General features: G+C 45.4%; 1 protein-coding gene across 1 annotated transcript in view; it reads right to left on the bottom strand.

Annotated features, from left to right (window-relative positions):
* Positions 1-20,624, bottom strand: part of utp20 (UTP20 small subunit processome component) — a 195,376-nt gene that overhangs the window by 57,787 nt on the left and 116,965 nt on the right. Inside the window, exons 41-49 of the mRNA XM_059978567.1 lie at positions 18,822-19,093; positions 17,329-17,468; positions 14,576-14,732; positions 8,896-8,994; positions 7,430-7,597; positions 5,799-5,965; positions 4,219-4,366; positions 2,908-3,024; positions 1,419-1,589 (exon numbers count right to left, since the gene is read on the bottom strand). Of these exons, the coding sequence (XP_059834550.1) occupies positions 1,419-1,589; positions 2,908-3,024; positions 4,219-4,366; positions 5,799-5,965; positions 7,430-7,597; positions 8,896-8,994; positions 14,576-14,732; positions 17,329-17,468; positions 18,822-19,093 (1,439 nt within the window). The remainder of the gene's footprint in view (positions 1-1,418; positions 1,590-2,907; positions 3,025-4,218; positions 4,367-5,798; positions 5,966-7,429; positions 7,598-8,895; positions 8,995-14,575; positions 14,733-17,328; positions 17,469-18,821; positions 19,094-20,624) is intronic.

Below are 20,624 nucleotides of genomic sequence, written 5' to 3'. Positions count from 1 at the left end.
AAAGTGGGACACGTGGCAGAGAAGGAGTGCCAGGATTGTTGGGGGGGGGGGGGGGGGTTGGCTCAGTGTAGACACACCCAGCCCAGAGACACAAGGTCATTTGATTCTGAACAATTGGTTTATTGATCATTACAGAATGTCTCTCTGATGCTTCCTGCTCCCTCTCCGCTCCCTTCCCCTTTCCAACCATGATTCCCCTCTCCCTGCCCCCCTTCCCACTCTCAGTCCACAATAGAGACCCGTATCAGAATCAGGTTTATCATCACTCACATACGGCCTGGAATTTGTATTTTGTTTTGCAGCAGCAGTACAGTTCAATACATAAAGTTACCAGAGTATTGCATATTTATTGTACATCGGCTGTCTCGTTTGCTTCTGTCTCTGCAGGTGACCATAGACAGCCTCGATGACATTGGGATCAGGGCTCTCTGGAGACCATAACATCTGTGGCAGATCTCCTTCTTCTGCTTTTCACTGAAGATAGTTCTTTATGTCCTTGGCCGTGTGTTTGGGGTTATTGTCCTGCTGCAGCATGGAGTTGGAACCGATCAGAGTGTCCCTTAAGGTTTTGGGTGATAGATGAGAATCTGCTCGTACTTCTCAGCATTGAGGACTCCATTAATTCTGATCAGATCACCAACTCCATTTACAGAAATGCAGCCTGAAACCTGCAGGGAACCTTGCAGTGCTTCACTGTTGGCTGCAGACACTCAGACATGTAGCAGTCTGCAACTTTTCTATGGGCACAATGCCTCCTGTTTGAGACAAGTTCAGAGCACCTGCTGCCATTGTCCAGCACCTAGGTCCTTGTGTTGTGCATAGGTGAGTGTCTTGGCTTTGTTTCCTCTTCAGAGGAACCTTGGCAGCAACTGTTCCATTAAAACCACTCCTGACAAGACTTCTTTCTCCACACTGTAGAGGGCTGCCCTTGGGTTCCAGTGGCTACTGCGAGTATTGAGCTGACAGCAGGGCTGGACTTCTGATTTGGCAGTTTGACATACCACTCAGTTTCCACAGCTGACCAGTGCGTTTCTGGTCTGCAACCTCAGACCACAAGACATAGGAGCAGAATTAGGCCATTCAGCCCATTGAGCCTGCTCCGCCATTCCATCGTGGCTGCTTTAATATCACTCATGTATGTTATGAAATGTGGTGTTTTGCAGCAGCAGTACAGTGCCATACATTTAAAAGAAACTTTAAATCGCAGTAAAAAATATGTATGCTCAATAGACTCTGGTTAACTTGGATACAATATATTTTGGTCCAATTAAGCAATTGCCTCAATAAGCTGAAGTTTCACGGAAAAATGTATAAAAAAAGGCAAACCATCTGAGTAACAATTTATGTTTATAAAGGAAACACAGAACGAATACTATTACAGTAAAGCAGATTCTGAAGGACTGGGTAGCAGCTCTTACCTTGAAGCAGTTTACAACCAGGTGGAAGTTCTCCCCTCTGCCAGCGCCAGCTTTGGCATAGTCCTTCAGCAATACAAAGAGGTCCTGAGTCAGCTGTCCAGCCAGATACTCCATCGACATCACGGGGAACTTCAACACCCAAGTGAGACACTGCAAGGCAGTTGTGATCACCTGCAGGCACAGAGAAATGGCACCTCAGCAACTGTAGTCACACAGGAGTACCCAAGAGGCTAGAATACCCATAGTCCATAAATTAACACATTTCATGACATACGCCAGTGATGACCTAGGAGACCACAGTCAATGCAATCAGTACTAGCATCTCCTCCTCCCGGACAATCAACACAGACACACCTCTAGAATGCGTGCTCAGCCCACTGCTCCACACTCTCTACATCCACGACTGTGGAGCTAGACACAGCGCAAACGCCGGCTGTAAATTTGCCAGTGAAACAATTGTAGACAGAATCCCTGATGGTGACAAGGAGGCACATAGGAGTGAGATCAATTAGCTGAGTCTCGCTGTCAGTAAGACTAAAGAAGATGGTGGAAGTCGAGGGAACACGTGGGTCCTCATTGAGGGGTCAGCAGTGGAAAGAGTGAACAGCTTCAAGTTCCTGGGTGTCAACATCTCTGAGGATCTATCCTGGGCCCAGCACATTAATGCAATTACAAAGATGGCACACCAGTGACTAGAGTTTGAGGAGAATAGGTATGTCACCAAACAGTTAAGCAAACTTGTAGAGGTGTACTGTTGAGAGCATTGTGACTGGTTGTATCACTGTCTGGTATGGAGGGCCAGTACCCAGATCAGAAAAAGCTGCAGAAAGTTGTAAACTCAGTCAGCTCCCTCATGGGCACTTCCCTCCCCAGCACTGAGGACATCTTCAACACGTGCCATCATTAAGGATCCCTGTCTCCCAGGACATGCCATCTTCTCACTGCTGCTATCAGGGAGAAGGTACAGGAGCCTGAATGCATATACTCAATGTTTTAGGAACAGTTTCTTCTCCACCATCATCAGATTTCTGAATGGACAATGAACCCATGAACACTACCTCACTATTTTGCGTTTTTTGCATTATTTTTTAGTAGATATGTTTTTTGGAACTTAATGTAATATTTTTATGGCTTGCACTGTACTGCTGCCACAAGGCAATTCCTGGTGTACGTCAGTGATAGTAAGTCTGATTCTGACTCTGGACACCTGTTTCATTTACCCGTTCCTGAGGGAACGGCTGCCATGTGGCCCTTCATTCTGGGCTCCTGTAAGTATCAGTATCTCCACTGCATTGTATTAACGTACGGGGAACTTAAGTTAAAATAACTGAAAGATTATTGTATGAATTTCTAGATTACAATCAAAATACTCAACAAAATTAAAAAAAAAACAAATATTTGGGATCTAATCCACCAGAACAACATTCTACATAATGCAGGGTTTGAGAGCAGCAGTGGGAGTGAGGGGGAGACTGTGGGAGGAGCTCACCTTTACATGCATGGACTGAAGACAGTCCATTAACACCTGCACAAACGGATCGATCATTTCCAACATGTGCTCTTCCGAAGAGTTTATCTTCGATCTCTTCAAGCTCAAATGTAGCAACTGTGGTAAGACAAAAGAACCATTTAACACACGCTGATCAACAAACACAGCACAAAAACTAACTGCTGGAGGAATTCAGTAGGTCAGGCAGCATCTGTGGAGGGAAATGGACAGTCATTGTTTTGGGTTCGGACCCTCCATCTAGACTGGAAGAGATACAGTAGTTCATATAACAAGCTGGGGAGGAGGCACGGCAAGACCTCAAAGTTCAAAGTGAACTTAGCACCAAAGTTTACAAATGTCATCACATACAACCTGAGATTCATCCTCCTGTGGGCATTCACAGTAAGTGCAAGGAAACACAATAAAATCAACGAAAGACTGCACGTAACAAGGTAGACAAGCGACCAACATGCAAAAGGTAACAAACTGTGCAAATACAAAAAGAAGAAAAAACACAAAAATAAGTAAATATCAAGAATATGAGATAATGCGCCTTTCATAGGTTGTGAGAACAGTTCAGCGCTGGGATGAGTGAAGTCATTCCCACTGATTCAAGAGACTGATGGTCGCGGGGTAATAACTGTTCCTGAACCTGGCAGGTGACAGATGGATCCAGGTAAAGCAGAGTGATAGGCAAAGGAGCGTAAAGGGATTAACGTACAGTACTGTGCAAAAGTCTTCAGGCACATATACATAGCTAGAGTGCCTAAGACTTTTGCACAGTACTGTAGCAATTATGTGAGTGATGATAAACCGGATTCTGATGTGGGTCTCCCGCAGCACTCCACCATCGCCATTCGCAACATCCATTGATCCTGCCAGATTTATAAACTCGATTCCTGCTCCATGTTGACAAATACAGTATTGTGTAAAAGTCTTAGGCACCCTAGCCATATATATGTGCCGGAGATTGTATGAGGAGAGTTTGAAGGCTCTGAGCCCACACTCACTGGAGTTTAGAAAAATGACTGAAAGCCAGCTAATACTGAAATGCTTAGATAGAATGGCCTAATTCTGCTCCTGTACCTTATGGGAGCACTGGCCTACATTTATGCAGTCAAGAACCTACAGTGTGTTTTGAACACTAACCCCCTGCTTGAGGACTAAGGGCAGCAGATCATGTCAGCAATATTGAAAGAATAAAAATAAATTGCAAAGGGGTTTTTAGTTTCACCAGCTGAATCAATATTTTTCTAAACAAACCGAACTCCAGAAATGGGATAAGCCGAACGGTGGGGAGCTGCAGCTTACCCTCAGACCAGTATCCACCAGGATGTGCATGTTGGTCTTGGCACTGACTGCCGGCTTCTCTCCCTGTCGTGAGGGGGTGGGGAGCAGCAACAGGCAACTCTGCGGCTTCAGGCTGCTGCGGGACTGGTCCGGCCTTGGCTTCTTATCCCTTTAAGAGGACAATTCATAAGAACATGGTAAAGAACGATACAAACTACCATCCAACCCAACGATTCAACAGCAGCAACACACACTCAACAGGTCAGGCAGCATTCGGATTGGAAAGGAAGGAGGCAGAAGCCAGAATGAGGTGGTGTGGAGAGAGAGGGGAACACAACCTGGCAAGTGATGAGTAAAACCAGGTGGGAAGGGGATGAAGTGAGAAGCTTGGAAGTGACAGGTGGAAGAGGTAAAGGGTTGGAAAAGAAGGAATCTGACAGGAGAGAATGGTGGCCCATGGGAAAAAGGAAGGGAAGAGGGGAATCAGAGAGGTGGTCAGGTGAAGAGAAGGGGGGTGAGATGGCTTGCATTTGCTCTTCAAATGAGATTCCTCCCAACTGCATTATCAACCACATCGGGTTCATCTCGCTGTCCACATATCCTTCTGTTTCATTCATGCCATCCAACTCTGTAACTGAGTCCATTTCCTTACCACTATATCGCCACAACAGACACAGAAACAAGTCCTGACCGAGTTGCACACGTTTGACCTATATCACTCTTCAGGTTCTCGTTGTAGTTGGATGTGGAAGCTTTAGAGAGGGTGCAGAGGAAATTTACCAGAATGCCTCCCGGTCTAGACAGCATGTCTCATGAGGATGAGGATAGGCTGAGTGAGCTTGGACTTTTCTCTTGGAACAAAGGAGGATGAGAGGTGACTCGATAGAGGTGTATACGATGATCATAGATACAGTGAATAGCCAGTCTTTTGGTGGAAAAGGTAAATACCAGATGGCATTAGGGGAGGAAAGTGTAGGGGGGATATCAGGGGTAGGTTTTTTTGGAAGGGGTGGTGGTAGAGGCAGATACATTAGGGACATTTAAGAGACTATTAGACAGGCACATGGATGATAGAAAAATGGAGAGAGGTACAGGAGCATGAAGACACACTCAAGGTTTTAGGAACAGCTTCTTTTCCTGCAACATCAGATTTCTGAATGGACAATGCACCCATGAACACTACCCCAGTAGTTTTCACAAAGTACACTGCAGACGCTGTGGTCAAATCAACACATACAAACAAGCTGGATGAACTCAGCAGGTCGGGCAGCATCCGTTGAAACGTTGACCCCAGTAGTTTTTGTGTTTTCTTTTTGCAATAATTACTCAATTTAATTTTATATATTTATTTATTGTTGTAATTTATAGCTTTCCAATTATGTACTACTGCTGCAAAACAGATTTCCTGCCAGATGCCACTGATATTAAACCTCATTCTGATTCTGATAATTCACACCAGATTTCTAACTTCAGGTTTATTAAGCTGGTTCACTGAAACAACAGCTCAGAGCTTTTTCTACTTCAGTAGCCAAACCACTGTACAACTGCACCAATAAACCCAATCAGTCCCACTTCAAACAGATTCTTCAAGGGCGGCTTACTTGATCTTCTTCAACATTAGTGGTAAACTCTCAGTCACCAGACCGTGGCTCAGCAGCAGGATGGCATCTGCTGTCAGGCTGGCATTCAGTAACAAGCCAGACACAATCCGCCGAAAGATTTCGTGGACCTTGCGAGCTTGCTTAAGACTGGTGGTGCTCTCCAATATCTGGAAACAGAAAACACACATACCAGTCACACATTCACCAGTCAGAACACACATCAGTCCTCATCAACAGATCCTCAATGGAATGGTGAGCAGTTTCAAGTTCTGGAGTGTCAACATCACTAAAGGTCTATTCTGGGTCCAACATACTGATGCAATTAACAAAGAAAGCACAACAGCAGCTATATTTCATTAGGAGCTTGAGGACCCCAGATTGGAATCCTTAGTGTAGGGAAAGAAACTGCTCTTGAAACATTAAGTGTACCTTAGGATTACCTTCTCCTTGTGAAGGAGAAGTGGGTAAGATGTTTGTCTAGTTATCTGAAGGTCGCTAGTTCGAGCCTTGGCTGAGGCGTGTGTGTCCTTGAGCAAGGCACTTAACCACACATTGCTCTGCGATGACACTGGTGCCAAGCTGTATGGGTCCTAATGTCCTTCCTTTGGCAACATCGGCAGTGTGGAGAGGGGAGACTTGCAGCTTGTCTTCCGTACAACCTTGCCCAGGCCTGCCCCCTGGAAACTTTCCAAGGCGCAAATCCATGCTCTCTCGAGACTAACGGAGGCCTACACTACACACCTCCTCCTTGATGGAAGCAATGAGAAGAGGGCATGTCCTAGTTGATGGGGCGGGGTGGGGGGGGGGGGCCTTAATGATGGATGCCTCCTTTTTAAGGCACTGCCTGTTGAAGATGTCCTATATACCGGGAAGCCAATGCCAATATGGAGTTGACTGTGTTTACAACTTTCTACAGCATTTTCCAATCCTGTGCAGTGATCCCTCCATGTCAGACAGTGATGCAACATATAGACCAATTTTATGAAACACTGGTTTGACCACAACTGGGGCATCACAACACAGGAAGGATGTGATAGTGCTGGAGAGGACTCCCCAGGATGGAGTGTTGCAGTTATTGGGGAGACAGGGTGAGTTTACCCTGGAGCAGAGACAGTTGGACATTATGCAGCAGTCTCGTTGGGACAAATGACCTAATACTGCTCCCATGTCCTATGGCCATTCACTTTTCCACGTCAACAATAACAATGTGATTTGCAGGTTCCAGCCAACAGAACAATCTGTGTAGTAAAGTTGTAACACTTGCTTCTTTCAACTCAGTGTAACACGATCTCTGACGATGTGACTGAAACTGGCGAACTAAACAAAAATTGTCAGTGAATGGCAGTGTTCTTTATGGCCAGCTAAAACACATTACATCACAACTCTCTCCTCACAGATACAACACGTTACATCACAACTCTGTCCTCACAGATACAACACGTTACATCACAACTCTCTCCTCACAGATACAACACATTACATCACAACTCTCTCCACACAGACACACCACATTATATCACAACTCTCTCCTCACAGATACAACACATTACATCACAGCTCTCTCCTCACAGATACAACAAATTACATCACAACTCTCTCCACACAGACACAACACGTTACATCAGAAGTACCTCTTTTAGTGGAAATATCAGCTTCGCCACCTGTCCTTTTCCTATAAACTGTGCCACAATCTCATAGGAATCGTAGCTTTTGCTCTTCCTTGCTTCCATTGCTTTGCTGACGATTCCTTTCACCTCCTTTTCTTCAGCAACGTCACCAAACAACTCCTGGTTAAAAATCTAGAGAGAGGAGGTAAGGGGATTATCCTGTGCTGATAAATACACTGACCAACAGCACCAATGACTTGATTGTGCTTTTTCCTATTACTTACTTTTTCTTCTTTTGCTCTTTTCACTCTACTCACTTTATTTTAAAAAAATATATATTTTCTTACTGTAATTTATAATTTTTTTATTATTATGTACTGCTGCCACTAAACAATAAATTTCCCAACATACAGTATGTCTGATATAATAAACCCAATTCTGATTCTGGTCAACCCAGACAGGCAGTATTAAGCTCTTAGAGGTGGATAAATACACAAATGCATTGAGAGATACAACACACAAAATACTGGAGAAACTTCGCAGGTCAGGCAGCACCTGTGGCAGGAAATAAACAGCTGATATTTAAAGTCAGAGAGGATTAAAGCACAGAAACAGATGCTTCGGCCCACCTTGTCTATGCCGTAGTATTCTGCCCGATTCCATTGACCTGCACTCAGACCAGAGCCCTCCACCCCCTCCCATCCATGTCCTTATCCAATTTTCTTTTAAGTGTTAAAATCGAACCTGTGTCCACCACTTCTGCTGGCACCTCCTTCCACACTCGCAACACCCTCTGAGTGAAGATACGCCCTTATCCAGACTTGGCAAGGATGTTGAACAGGCAGTGCGAGTAGATAACAGTTACAAAGAGCAGAATATGCACAAGTTTTAAAGTGATGCAGCCTAACAAAGCCTAATAATACTAGGTAACATGACTTCCAAACGGTTATCTTCTATGCCACAGCCAATGAAGACACCCCATAACCCCAGAGCCTGTAGTCGAGTTTACTGTTCTTGCAACCTTGCATTAATGTCAGTAAGACCAAGGAATTTATAGTGGACTTCAGGAAGGGGTAGATGAGGGAACACACACCAGCCGCCAGCAATGGAAAGGGTGAGCAGTTTCAAATTCCTGGGTGTCAACATCACTGAGGATCTATCCTGGGCCCAATGTACCGATGCAATTACAAAGAAACATGGCAGTGGCGATATTTCACTGAGGAGACCCTGTATATCACCAAAGCCACTCGCAAATTTCTACCTGGCCTGGACGGCGGGGACAGTTGACCTCCTGTAGATACTACCAGTGATAGTAGTAGCACAGCCCATTGCTCCACGGTCTCTACAGTAGCATCTATGGCCTTGTCACTGGCTTTCAGTGCATTGAGACACTGACCCTGCAGATGATCCCTATGACATGCCAATCTTCTTCCCTTCACGGCACTGGTATTTGAAATTTTTTAACAATGAGTCACTGAATTAACACTTACTGCGATTAGGTTATCGATGCAAGGGTCCAAATCACCACTGCTCAGTCTAGGCTCGAGACTCTTTAACACCATATATACTGTGTAGGTCAAAACATGAACCTAAAGAGAAAGAAAAGGTATTTTTCACGTCCGCATAGAAACACACAGTTCTTCTGCCTCAGTGACCATCACAGCCTGAGGATTGTGCTGGGGGCAGACTGCAAGTGTTACCATGCTTCCAAGGCAACCAGCACGCCCACAACTTACTAACACCCACAACATACTAACACCAACCCAGCACGCCCACAACTTACTAACACCCACAACATACTAATACCAACCCAGCACTCCCACAACATACTAATACCAACCCAGCACGCCCACAACTTACTAACACCCACAACATACTAATACCAACCCAGCACGCCCACAACTTACTAACACCCACAACATACTAATACCAACCCAGCACTCCCACAACTTACTAACACCCACAACATACTAATACCAACCCAGCACTCCCACAACTTACTAACACCCACAACATACCAATACCAACACAGCACGCCCACAACTTACTAACACCCACAACATACCAATACCAACACAGCACGCCCACAACTTACTAACACCCACAACATACTAACACCAACCCAGCACTCCCGCAACTTACTAACACCCACAACATACCAATACCAACACAGCACGCCCACAACTTACTAACACCCACAACATACTAATACCAACCCAGCACTCCCACAACTTACTAATACCCACAACATACTAATACCAACCCAGCACTCCCGCAACATACTAATACCAACCCAGCACGCCCACAACTTACTAACACCCACAACCTACTAACACCAACCCAGCACGCCCACAACTTACTAACACCCACAACATACTAATACCAACCCAGCACTCCCGCAACATACTAATACCAACCCAGCACTCCCACAACATACTAATACCAACCCAGCACTCCCGCAACATACTAATACCAACCCAGCACTCCCACAACATACTAATACCAACCCAGCACGCCCACAACTTACTAACACCCACAACATACTAATACCAACCCAGCACGCCCACAACTTACTAACACCCACAACATACTAACACTAACCCAGCACGCCCACAACTTACTAACACCCACAACATACTAATACCAACCCAGCACTCCCGCAACTTACTAACACCCACAACATACTAATACCAACCCAGCACTCCCGCAACATACTAATACCAACCCAGCACGCCCACAACTTACTAATACCCACAACTTACTAATACCAACCCAGCACGCCCACAACTTACTAACACCCACAACATACTAATACCAACCCAGCACGCCCACAACTTACTAACACCCACAACATACTAATACCAACCCAGCACTCCCGCAACATACTAATACCAACCCAGCACGCCCACAACTTACTAATACCAACCCAGCACTCCCGCAACATACTAACACCCACAACCTACTAATACCAACCCAGCACGCCCACAACTTACTAATACCCACAACATACTAACACCAACCCAGCACGCCCACAACTTACTAACAGTAACCCGCACATCTTCAGAATGTGGGAGGAAACTGAGGCAGCCAGAGGAAACCCACGTGGTTACAGGGAGAAACTCCTTAAACGTTACAGCGGTGGCAATTGAACTCCGATCATACAGTTAGCTCCATAAAGAGCTGTACTAACCACACTGCTACTGTCTCTCCCCCCTCCCCCGTCCTATGTACGGAAAACCAGTTTCAGCAACAGAACAAAACCTGGGGAACTGAGTATTCAGCCTCTCTGCCACGGAGTTGTGTGGCAAGAATTTCAATGAGAGATCCTTAATCCTTCCACTAACTGTGGATCACCACCCTGACAAAACTTCCAATCAGCTTACTCTCTAAATAAAGGCATCATTTAACCACGCATAATTGATTAGAGAGCTGAAGGTAAAAGAACCCCAAGGGACCAGTGATCATAATATGATCAAATTTACCCTGAAATTTGAGAAGAATGGAGATGAGGAGGAATTGCTTTAGCCAGAGTGGTGAATCTGTGGAATTCATTGCCACAGGCAGCTGTGAAGGTCAAGTCTTTATGTATACTTAAGGCAGAGGTTGATCAATTCTTGATCGGTCAGGACGTGAAGGGATACGGGGAGAAGGCAGGAGATTAGGGCTGAGAGGAAAATTGGATCAGTCAGTTACTCGATGTCAGTCAGATGAAAGAGCTGATTGTGGACTTCAGGAAGGGTAAGACAAAGGAACACATACCAATCCTCAAAGAAGGATGAGAAGTGGAGAGAGTAAGCAGCTTCAAGTTCCGGGGTATCAAGAACTCGGAGGATCTAACCTGATCCCAACATATTGATGTAGTTGTAAAGAAGGCAAGACAACGGCTATATTTTATTTGGAGTTTGAAGGGATTTGGTATGTCAACAAATACACTCAAAAACTTCTATAGTTGTACTGGGGAGAGCATTCTGACAGGCTGGAGGGGCTACTGCACAGGACTGAAAGAAGCTGCAGAAGGTTGTAAATCTAGTCAGCTCCATCTTGGGTACTAGCCTACAAAGTACCCAGGACATCTTTAGGGAGCGACATCTCAGAAAGGCAGTGTCCATTATTAAGGACCTTCAGCACCCAGGACATGCCCTTTTCTCACTGTTACCATCAGGTAGGAGGTACAGAAGCCTGAAGGCACACACTCAGCAATTCAGGAACAGCTTCTTCCCCTCTGCCATCCGATTCCTAAATGGACATTGAACCTTTGGACACTATCTCACTTTTTTAACTATACATTATTTCTGTTTTTGCACATTTTTAAAAAATCTATTCATTACATGTAATTGATTTACTTGTTTATTATGTTTTGTTTTATTTATCATTTTTTCTCTGTCTGCTAGATTATGCATTGCATTGAACTGCTGCTGCTAAGTTAACAAATTTCACGTCACATGCCGGTAATAATAAACCCTACTCTGATTCTGATGAAGTGGCAGAGCAAACTCGAAGGGCCAAACGGTCTGGTTCTGCTCCTGTATGTTCAGGTCTTGTGCAGACATAAGAACTGCAGTTGCTGGAATCTGAAGCAGAAAATTAAAGTGGTAGTTCAGCCCCTCCAGCATGCAGCAGGGAAGATCAGCATCATCCTCACTTCTCATCAGAATGAAGCAAAGCATTAGGTTTTCCTCTTTATTTTAAGTAATTTATAACCAAAAGACACAGGAGCAGAACGAGGCCATTCCTCCAGCAGACTGTTTGTTGCCTGAGCGAATTACTGATCACCTGAGTAACCTCATCCCACCCTACCTGCAGACCCACCCAACAGGTACCAACTCCCCTCCTCCACCTACCTGACTAGATAGCGAGCCACTTAACACTCAAAACCTGCCCACCTCCTCCCTGAGCATAAGACCATTAGATCATGAGACAAAGGAGCAGTGTAGGCCTTTCAGCCTATTGAGCCTTCTCCACCATTCCATCATGGCTGATCTATTCTCCCGCTCAACCTCATTCTCCTGCCTTTTCCCCATAACCTGACTAATCAAGAACCTCTCAACCTCCACTTTAAATATATTGAATGGCTTGGCCTCCACAGCCGCCTGTAGCAATGGATTTCACAGATTCAACACCCTTTGGTTGAAGAATTTGCTCCTCATCTCTGTTGTAAAGGGATGCTCTTCTACTCTGAGGCATTAATAACCACATCTTCAAAGTTCAATGTGTTAGCTCAATTTATTATATTTAATTTTTAAAAATGTGACCTATTTTTACAAATGCATTGGATTTGTTTTTTTACTGTCACATGTACCAAGATACAGTGAAAAACATTTGCCTGCAAGCCATTCAGACAGATCAATTCATACACAAGTACATCGAGGAATTAGAAATACATTGCAAAATAGAGTGCTACAGAGAAAGTGCGGAATAGGTAGACAAAATGCAAGAGCCATTAAACTAGATAAATTGTGAGATCAGAGATACATCTCTTAGCATGGGAGGTCCATTCAGGAGTCTTACAACAGCTGGATAGTATCTGTCCTTGAGTCCGGTGGTATGTCTGTTTTCTGCCTGACAGGAGCGGCAGAAGAGAGAAGGACTGGAGTTGGAGGGGACCTTCATTATACTGACTGCTTTCCTGAGCCAGTGAGAAGCGTAGTCAAGCAGTGCAAAGGAAGTCTGAGGTGCCTCAATACGGGGATGTTTAACATCAGCTGCCAGGTGACCCCGAGGGCCAGGAGCTCAGGACCTGTCACCTGCCCATGAGGTTCTGGAGCTTCGTCTCTCCAATGGAGCTGTCTGCGTTGAGTGAGCAAAAACATGACCCAGGCCACAATGTGTGACCCCGCACTACAGGGTCCTGAGAATCAGAGCAAACAGCAGGCCTTCGGCCCATCTAGTCCATGACAAAACTATGAATTTACCTACTCCCATCGACCTGCTTCCAAACCATAGCCCCCCAAACCAAACCCCTCCCATCCACTTACGTTCAAACATCTCTAAAATGTTGAAAATCAACCCATTTTCCACCATTTACTCTAGCAGCTCGTTCCACACTCTCACCACCTTCTGAGTGAAGACATCCCCCCTCATGTTTTTCTTAAACATTTCACTTTTCACCCTTGACCTCTAGTTTAGTCTCACTCAACACCAGTGGAAAAACTCTGCTTGCATTTGCCCTATCTATAACCCTCATAATTTTGTACATCTCTATCAAATCTTCCCTCATTCTCTTGTGCTGCAGGGAATAAAGTTCTAACCTATTCAGATTTTCCCTCGAACTGAGGCTCTTCTCACTTCTCCCACTTCTGTTGGCCAGAAGATACACAAGCTTGACAGCTCATATTACCAGCCTCAAGGACAGCCTGTACCCACTGCTGAAAGGACCTCTTGTACAATAAAAATGAACTCTCGACCTCACAATCTATGTCATCATGACCCTGACACTTCACTGCAGCTGGTAACATTGCACTCTGAATTTTTTATTTGAGTCAGCGATGCTGCACTCTGATGGGCTCTTCTGCCCCAACAAACTCATGCCGCCCCATTTACCCATGTGACCTACTCGCCATACATCCCTGGAACGCGGCAGAAATCCACGTGGCTGGGGGAAGGATGACAGACACTAGAGTAACTGAATCCGGGTTGCTGGCACTGTAATTGTGTTGTGTTAACTGCGACACTACCATGACCCACCCCATCTTACTGCTTTTCGGCCCACAATGTTGTGCTGAAGCAGCTAAAAAATAAATTAAAGAAAAGCAAAAACTAACCCCTCCTACCTATACAATGTCCAGATCCCTCCATCTTCCTCTCATCCATGTGCCTATCCAAACGTCTCTTAAAAACCTCTGATGCATTTGCCCCTATCACAACGCCAGGCAGCGCTGTGCCCCACCTTGAGGTATTTATAGAATGATGGGAAGAAAGCACAAGTGTTTCACCGTATCCTAGTACGTGTGACAATAATAAACAGTACACTGATAACTAACAGAAAGAAAAGCTTTCCGAAGTGTTGGTAACAGAAACAGAGGAGGTACACGGAAGGAGAAGGTGGACAGGACAGGCAGTAGGTGGTCAGAATGGATGAACAGAAGAAGTGCCAATTTCTGTGGAGTGATTGGGCTGAATCAGCCTGTTTCTGGGTTGTAGTTTTAACATTACAGTTCGATGACATGTTACCTGAAAGCCCTTCGTTAGAGCTGACTGCATCTCCTTGAGAAGGTAGAGAAGGTACCTCGGACCCAGAGTCTCGATTATCTTGGTCAGGGTATTGCGAGCGACGTCTCTGATCTCCTGGGCTCGGTTTTGTAACAGCATGCAGACTTTAATGAGGATGCTGGGTCAGAGAGAGGAGAACAACACTGTTAAACAATTTCTGTCCCACTGCACCACCCCTCCAGGATCACACAGACACTCTGGATGAACAGGAAACATTGCGCCTTTTGCTGTTGGGTCCACAATGTCCAACCAAAACAGTTCAAAGCAAATCAAAATAGGGATTTCATCACACTGAACTCTGCTGTAAAAGTACAGGAGAGGCAATTGCCATGAATAATATCACGCACAGTGAATCACTGAAACTGAAGAAGAATGGGGGGGGGGGGGCCGGAGAATCTTATGGAAACATATCAAATATTGGAAGGCCTTGGTGTGAGGAAGTGTCGAGGGGCGTCCTTTAGGAACAGGGATGAGGAGGAACGTTCAGGGTGGGGAATCTGTGGAATTCATTACGACAGACGGCTGTGGAAGCCAAATCATTGTGTATATTTAAAGTGGGGTTAATAGGTTCTTCATTAGTCAGGGTGTTAAAGGTTACAGGAAAAAGGTAGGAAAATGGGGTTGAGAGGGAGAATAAATCAGCCATGATGGAATAGCACAGCAGACTCGATGGGCTGAATGGTCTGATTCTGCTCTGGTATTTTATGGTCCTATAAAACAATGCCTCCAGAGTTAGAAGACCCTCAGGACACAAGGTCAGTGGTGATCTACATAGTGTAAAGAGGATTGGTCAGTGGTGATCTACATAGTGTAAAGAGGATCCGAGGCAGGTGCTGATGGGATTAGCTTGACGGCTACTTCACTTAGAGTGGCTTTTCCACATTTCTGTAACGATCTGGGTTTAATTCCCAGCTGCAATAACGAGATTCAAATCATCCCTCAATCAAAGACCAGACCTCTAGCTGGTAACTCAGTAACCACAGTGCGACCGCCCTTCAGAGTGGAGCATCATTCCCTGGTTGGTGGAAACGGCAGTTTCAGCAGAGGGATTTGGGTGGGGTGGCCAGGTAGTGTAGTGGTTCACACAACACTATTGTAGCCCCAGAAACCTGGGTTCAATCTGCCACTGTCCGTAAGGAGTTTCTACATTCTCCCTGTAAAGAGAGTTTCTTCTTTTTGTTAACTAGCAGGAATGCTAATTTACTGATAACGAGAATGGTATTCCTTTGTAAACCAAATGGGGATTAATGTTCTTTCTTCTGAGTCTGTAAGCTTTTGTTGACGGGCTTTTGGGCAGATCGGCGCGAGGGGGTCGAGAGAGAGGACGCAATGCTCTAAGCTGGACGAGGATCGGACCCCAAAGGGGGGTCCGAGGCCGGGAGATTCTCCGAGGAGGGGGGGGGGGGATGAAGCTAGATGTGCTTGGTTGACCACTCGGAGGGTCCTGAGCTGTTTGGAGAGTCGAGGAGTTCGGAGGGTCCTGAGCTGTTTGGAGAGTCGAGGAGTTCGGAGGGTCCTGAGCTGCGAGTCGAGGAGTTCGGAGGGGAGCGAATGGTGGCCAGAAGTCTTCAGTAATTGAGCTCCAACGGCTGTGCACGAAGTGGTTTGGACTTTGATAAGTTTGGCGCCTTTTCTTTAATTTTCTCTTCATATATACTGTACCGTTATTAATCACTTAGTTATAGTAACCTTTATAAATTGTACTCATTTAATCGCATATGGTGTACTGTCTGTTTTGGGCGAGGCGGGGACATCACACAGCATCCACACCAGCTGATTACCCAGTTTGGCGGGGCCGAAGGCTGCTCCCCCTAGACGAGAACGAGCTGAGCGAGCCTGAGGCGACCCAGGGGGTTACATCCCCATGACCGTGGATTTCCTCAGGATGCTCCGGTCTCCTTCCACATCCCAAAGAGATATGGGTCACCCAGAGAGGGCGTGTGGGTGTAATCGGGCATGCGGCCTCGTTCGGCCAGAAGGGCCTGTTATCGTGCTGTATTTCTAAATAAATAAAATATTAAATAGAACAAGGGATGAGGTGAGATGTGGAGAGTACGAGGAAGTGTTGTTGCATGCTTTCCTAAACTATGTCAGAAATCTTTCCTCATACCATGATGAAAGACCTTGATAGAGTGGACATGAAGAGGATGTTTCCTATGGTGGGGGACCATGTCCTCTCGGACCAGAGGACATGCCTCAGAAGAGAGGTACCCATTTAGAATGAACACGAGGAGGAATTTATTTTGCCAGAGTGGTGAATCTGTGGAATTCAATGCCACAGGCAATCTGTGGAGGCCAGGTCATTGGGTATATTTAATGCAGAAGGTAATGGGTTCTTGATTAGTCAGAGCATGAAGGGATATGGGGAGAAGGCAGGAGATTGGGGCTGACAGGGAAAATGCATCGGCCATGTTGAAATGGTGGAGTAGACTCGATAGGCCAAATGGCCTAATTCTCCTATACCTTACGGTTGTATGCAGACATAAGACACTACAGTTGCTGGAATCTGAAGTAGCAAACGAGATGCTGGAGGAACTCTGTGAGTAAGGCAGAAAGAGATGGACAGTCAAGACCCTTCACCTGGACATTGACTGTTCATTTCCCTGCACGGATGCTGCCTGGCCCATTGAGAATCTCCAGCCTTGTTTGTTCAACACCAACCCCTGCCCATCCTTCACATCTCACTGAATGTAATACAGCCCCTACAGTTGTACCTGGGTAAATTTTGCTCCATCACCTCCTTGGGAAGAGTCTGCATCAGTTTAATCATCGCAAAAGCTACGGGAATTCGCACCAATTCCTCATCATTCACCAGTTTTGACTTCACCAACTTGTGCTGGTCATCTCTGGTCACCTGTACAACAACAACCTTTACTAACAGAAAGAAATCAAGAGAAACACACACAAAATGCTGGAGGAACTCAGCAGCTCAGGCAGCATCTATGGAGGGGAATAAACAGTCAACGCTTTAAGCCGAGACCCTGGAAAGAAAGGGGGAAGATGCCCTAATAAGGTAGCGAGGGGAGCAGAAGGAAGACAAGCTAGAAGGTGAAACTAGGTGGGTGAGGAAGAGGGGTGAAGTAAAAAACTGGCAGATGGGTGGAAAAGGCAAAGGGCTGGAGAAGAAGGAATCTGATTAGAGAGGAGAGTGGAACATGGGAGAAAGGGAAGAGGAGGGCTCCACCGTCATGAGTGTGGTCTCAGCAGGGCAGAAGAGGAGGCCATGGACGAACATGTCAAAATAGAAATGGGGTTAGGGATTAAAATGGTTGGCCACCAGGAAAATCCACTTTTTGTGCGTAGACTGGAAGTGCTCAATGAATCAAAGAAGTGGAGAAATAGGCTGTTAAAAGTAGGGAGGGAAACAAGGAAGGAAAAGACACATGGGGATAGATTCAGCCTTATAACAGAGTACCAATGAGAATGTCCTGACCTGCTGTATCACCATCTGGTACGGGAATTGCAAGATCCTGAAACAGACTGTAATAACTGCTGAATCATTGGAGTCTCTCTCTTCCCCCCTCTCCCCATCCAGGACCCCCATACACCAGAAATGCTGTGTTTGCTGAGTCCCCAGCATATCACGAACCCGTCCCATCCATCCCACAATCTCTTTGACCTCCTACCATCAGGCAGAAGGTACCACAGAATATGAACAAAGACTTAGCTGGGTATCAGCTTCTTCCCCCAGGCTGTGAGACATCTGAACTTCATGCTACCACCCGCCCCCAACCCCCCAGTGCACATTACAGAGCCAGTAGCATTATACTGTTGTATACCTAACTTTACCATATATGCACCTTATGTCAATTTGTACACACACAGAATGTTGGATATAGTCAGAGGAGGCTGCTAAGTCGATGTGTCAAAGGTTACAGGGAGAACAGGATGGACACAGAAAATAAATCACCAATGACGGAATAGCAAAGAGACTTGATGGGCTGAATGGCTTAATCCACCTCCTATGTCTATTCTTTCTATTATTTCATAAGCTGTCTGTGATTATATGAACTATGTTTTTGTACCTTGGTCCCAGAGGAATGCTGTTTCGTTTAGCTTTGGACATGTGAACGGTTGAATGACAACAAACTTCAACTTGACCTTATGTTAGGGTGAAGTGAGAGAGATTACAAAGTGGGTAGGGGGTGGGTGAAAGAGATCGAGGAGTCAGGGGAATCAAGTTTATTAGGGAACATTGCCCACAGACCTTTGCAATTAGGCATTTCTGCAGCTTGGGCAGAAAGTTCTCAGTGACAGTGTCTTGAATGTGCTTGATCAAATCTTCCAGCTCCTGGTTACTCCTGGGCTGAAAGGTGACTGGTTTCTTCACTGCCTGCGCTGGAACACATTCTCCAGCAACCCCAGCACCAACTGTGTCTTCTTCATCCAAACCCTCAGTGACCTGTTCCTTCTCTTCCTCAATGGCACCTTCCAGTTCCATGGATTCAGTCACGTTTTCCTCACCTTCTGCCACGACATCTACAGGATGGAAGGGGAATCTCAGAAAAAATGGGGACAAACGGTACGGACAACAGGTCACCAAAATCACTTGTAATGTCGATCTAGCGCATGTGTCAGCCAGACTGGGGTGAGAAAATGAATCATGCCTATACCTACAGTGATATTTGGGTGAAATTTTTATGGGGCGGCATGGTAGCATAGCGGTTAGCATCAGCAATCACAGATAGAGATTTAATTCTTGCTGCTGTCTGAAAGGAGTTTGTAACATTCTCCCCATTCCAAAGACATAAGGGTTAGTAAGCCGTGTGTAAGCTATATTGACGTCACAAGCATGGTGGCTCTTGCCAGCTGTCAGCACAAGTTTGGACCGTTATGTTGTTGATACGAATGTCTCATTTCATTGTATGTTCCAATACACATGTGACAAATAAAGCTGATCTCTCTAATCTCACCCGGGTTATGTTGCTGACAAGCTTCCTGAATCAGTTCATCTGAGTCCTGACGTGCCCATTAAAAGGCATTAACATTATTTTTCTGATTTACTTTAACCTATTCTACATTCTCACTAATCATTACTGAATGTTTCTCCACAATTCCCCAATGGACTTAGGAGCAAAACTATTATGATTATGATTCTAGAATATGATACAATATCCTTAACACGGGCTTTTTTCCAGGGAGGGACTGTTAAAAACAAGAGGGATAGGTTTAATATCAGAAGAAAGAGATTTCAAATGGACGTCAGGGGCAGCTTCTATCTACAGCCAGCCATGCCTCCGAGCTTTATGTTACCTGCAGCTAGATTTCACCCAGAAATTCACTGATTTAGCCCTTGCCTAATGACAGGACAATTTACAACAACCAATTAACCTACTAATGCCGTGCCTTTGGGCTGCGGGAGGAAAGGGTAGCACCCAGGGAAAGCCCACACCCACGTGGGAAGGAATGTACAAACTTGCACACAGAGGATGCTGCAATTGAACTCGGAACCCCAATGCACTGAGTCACTCTAACCATTATGTTACCATGCACCCCAGATGAGAGATTTGATAGAAAGGCAAATACACCAGAATAACACTAAGCAGGTTCCCCACCACTCACTCACAAGTGATACCAAAGGTACACAGCATGCCTCAGAATTGTCTTGAGAAAACTGGGCAGCACTTCTCAAAACTGCACGTGAAATTTGCTGAAGAAGCAGTGACTTGCAGCCATAGTGAATTTATGCCTAGCTTGGTGAGTTTTGTTTTAAAAACAAGGATACACAAAATGAAATCTGGCCACGTTCCCTGTTTAGAATCCACAGTGAGAGGAGTTCCACGGTGCAGTCACTGGAGCCTGACCTGGCTCTGTGCCTTCTGCCAGCATTGAATTATTTTAAATTTCATTTAAATTAGTTTTTATTTAGTCAATCAATTTGTCCTGCTGTTATACATTAATGAGTTGAAGATGATTTATGTTCAACCAACTCCAATCTGGAAAAAATGTCTCAGCACAAATTAATCTCACTCATTAGCACTCCAGCTTTCCGACAGAGGACAAACGCTGG

Source organism: Hypanus sabinus, chromosome 8 (assembly GCF_030144855.1).
Source record: "Hypanus sabinus isolate sHypSab1 chromosome 8, sHypSab1.hap1, whole genome shotgun sequence".
Classification (NCBI taxonomy): domain Eukaryota; kingdom Metazoa; phylum Chordata; class Chondrichthyes; order Myliobatiformes; family Dasyatidae; genus Hypanus; species Hypanus sabinus.
This window is presented reverse-complemented; position numbering and strand designations above follow the sequence as displayed.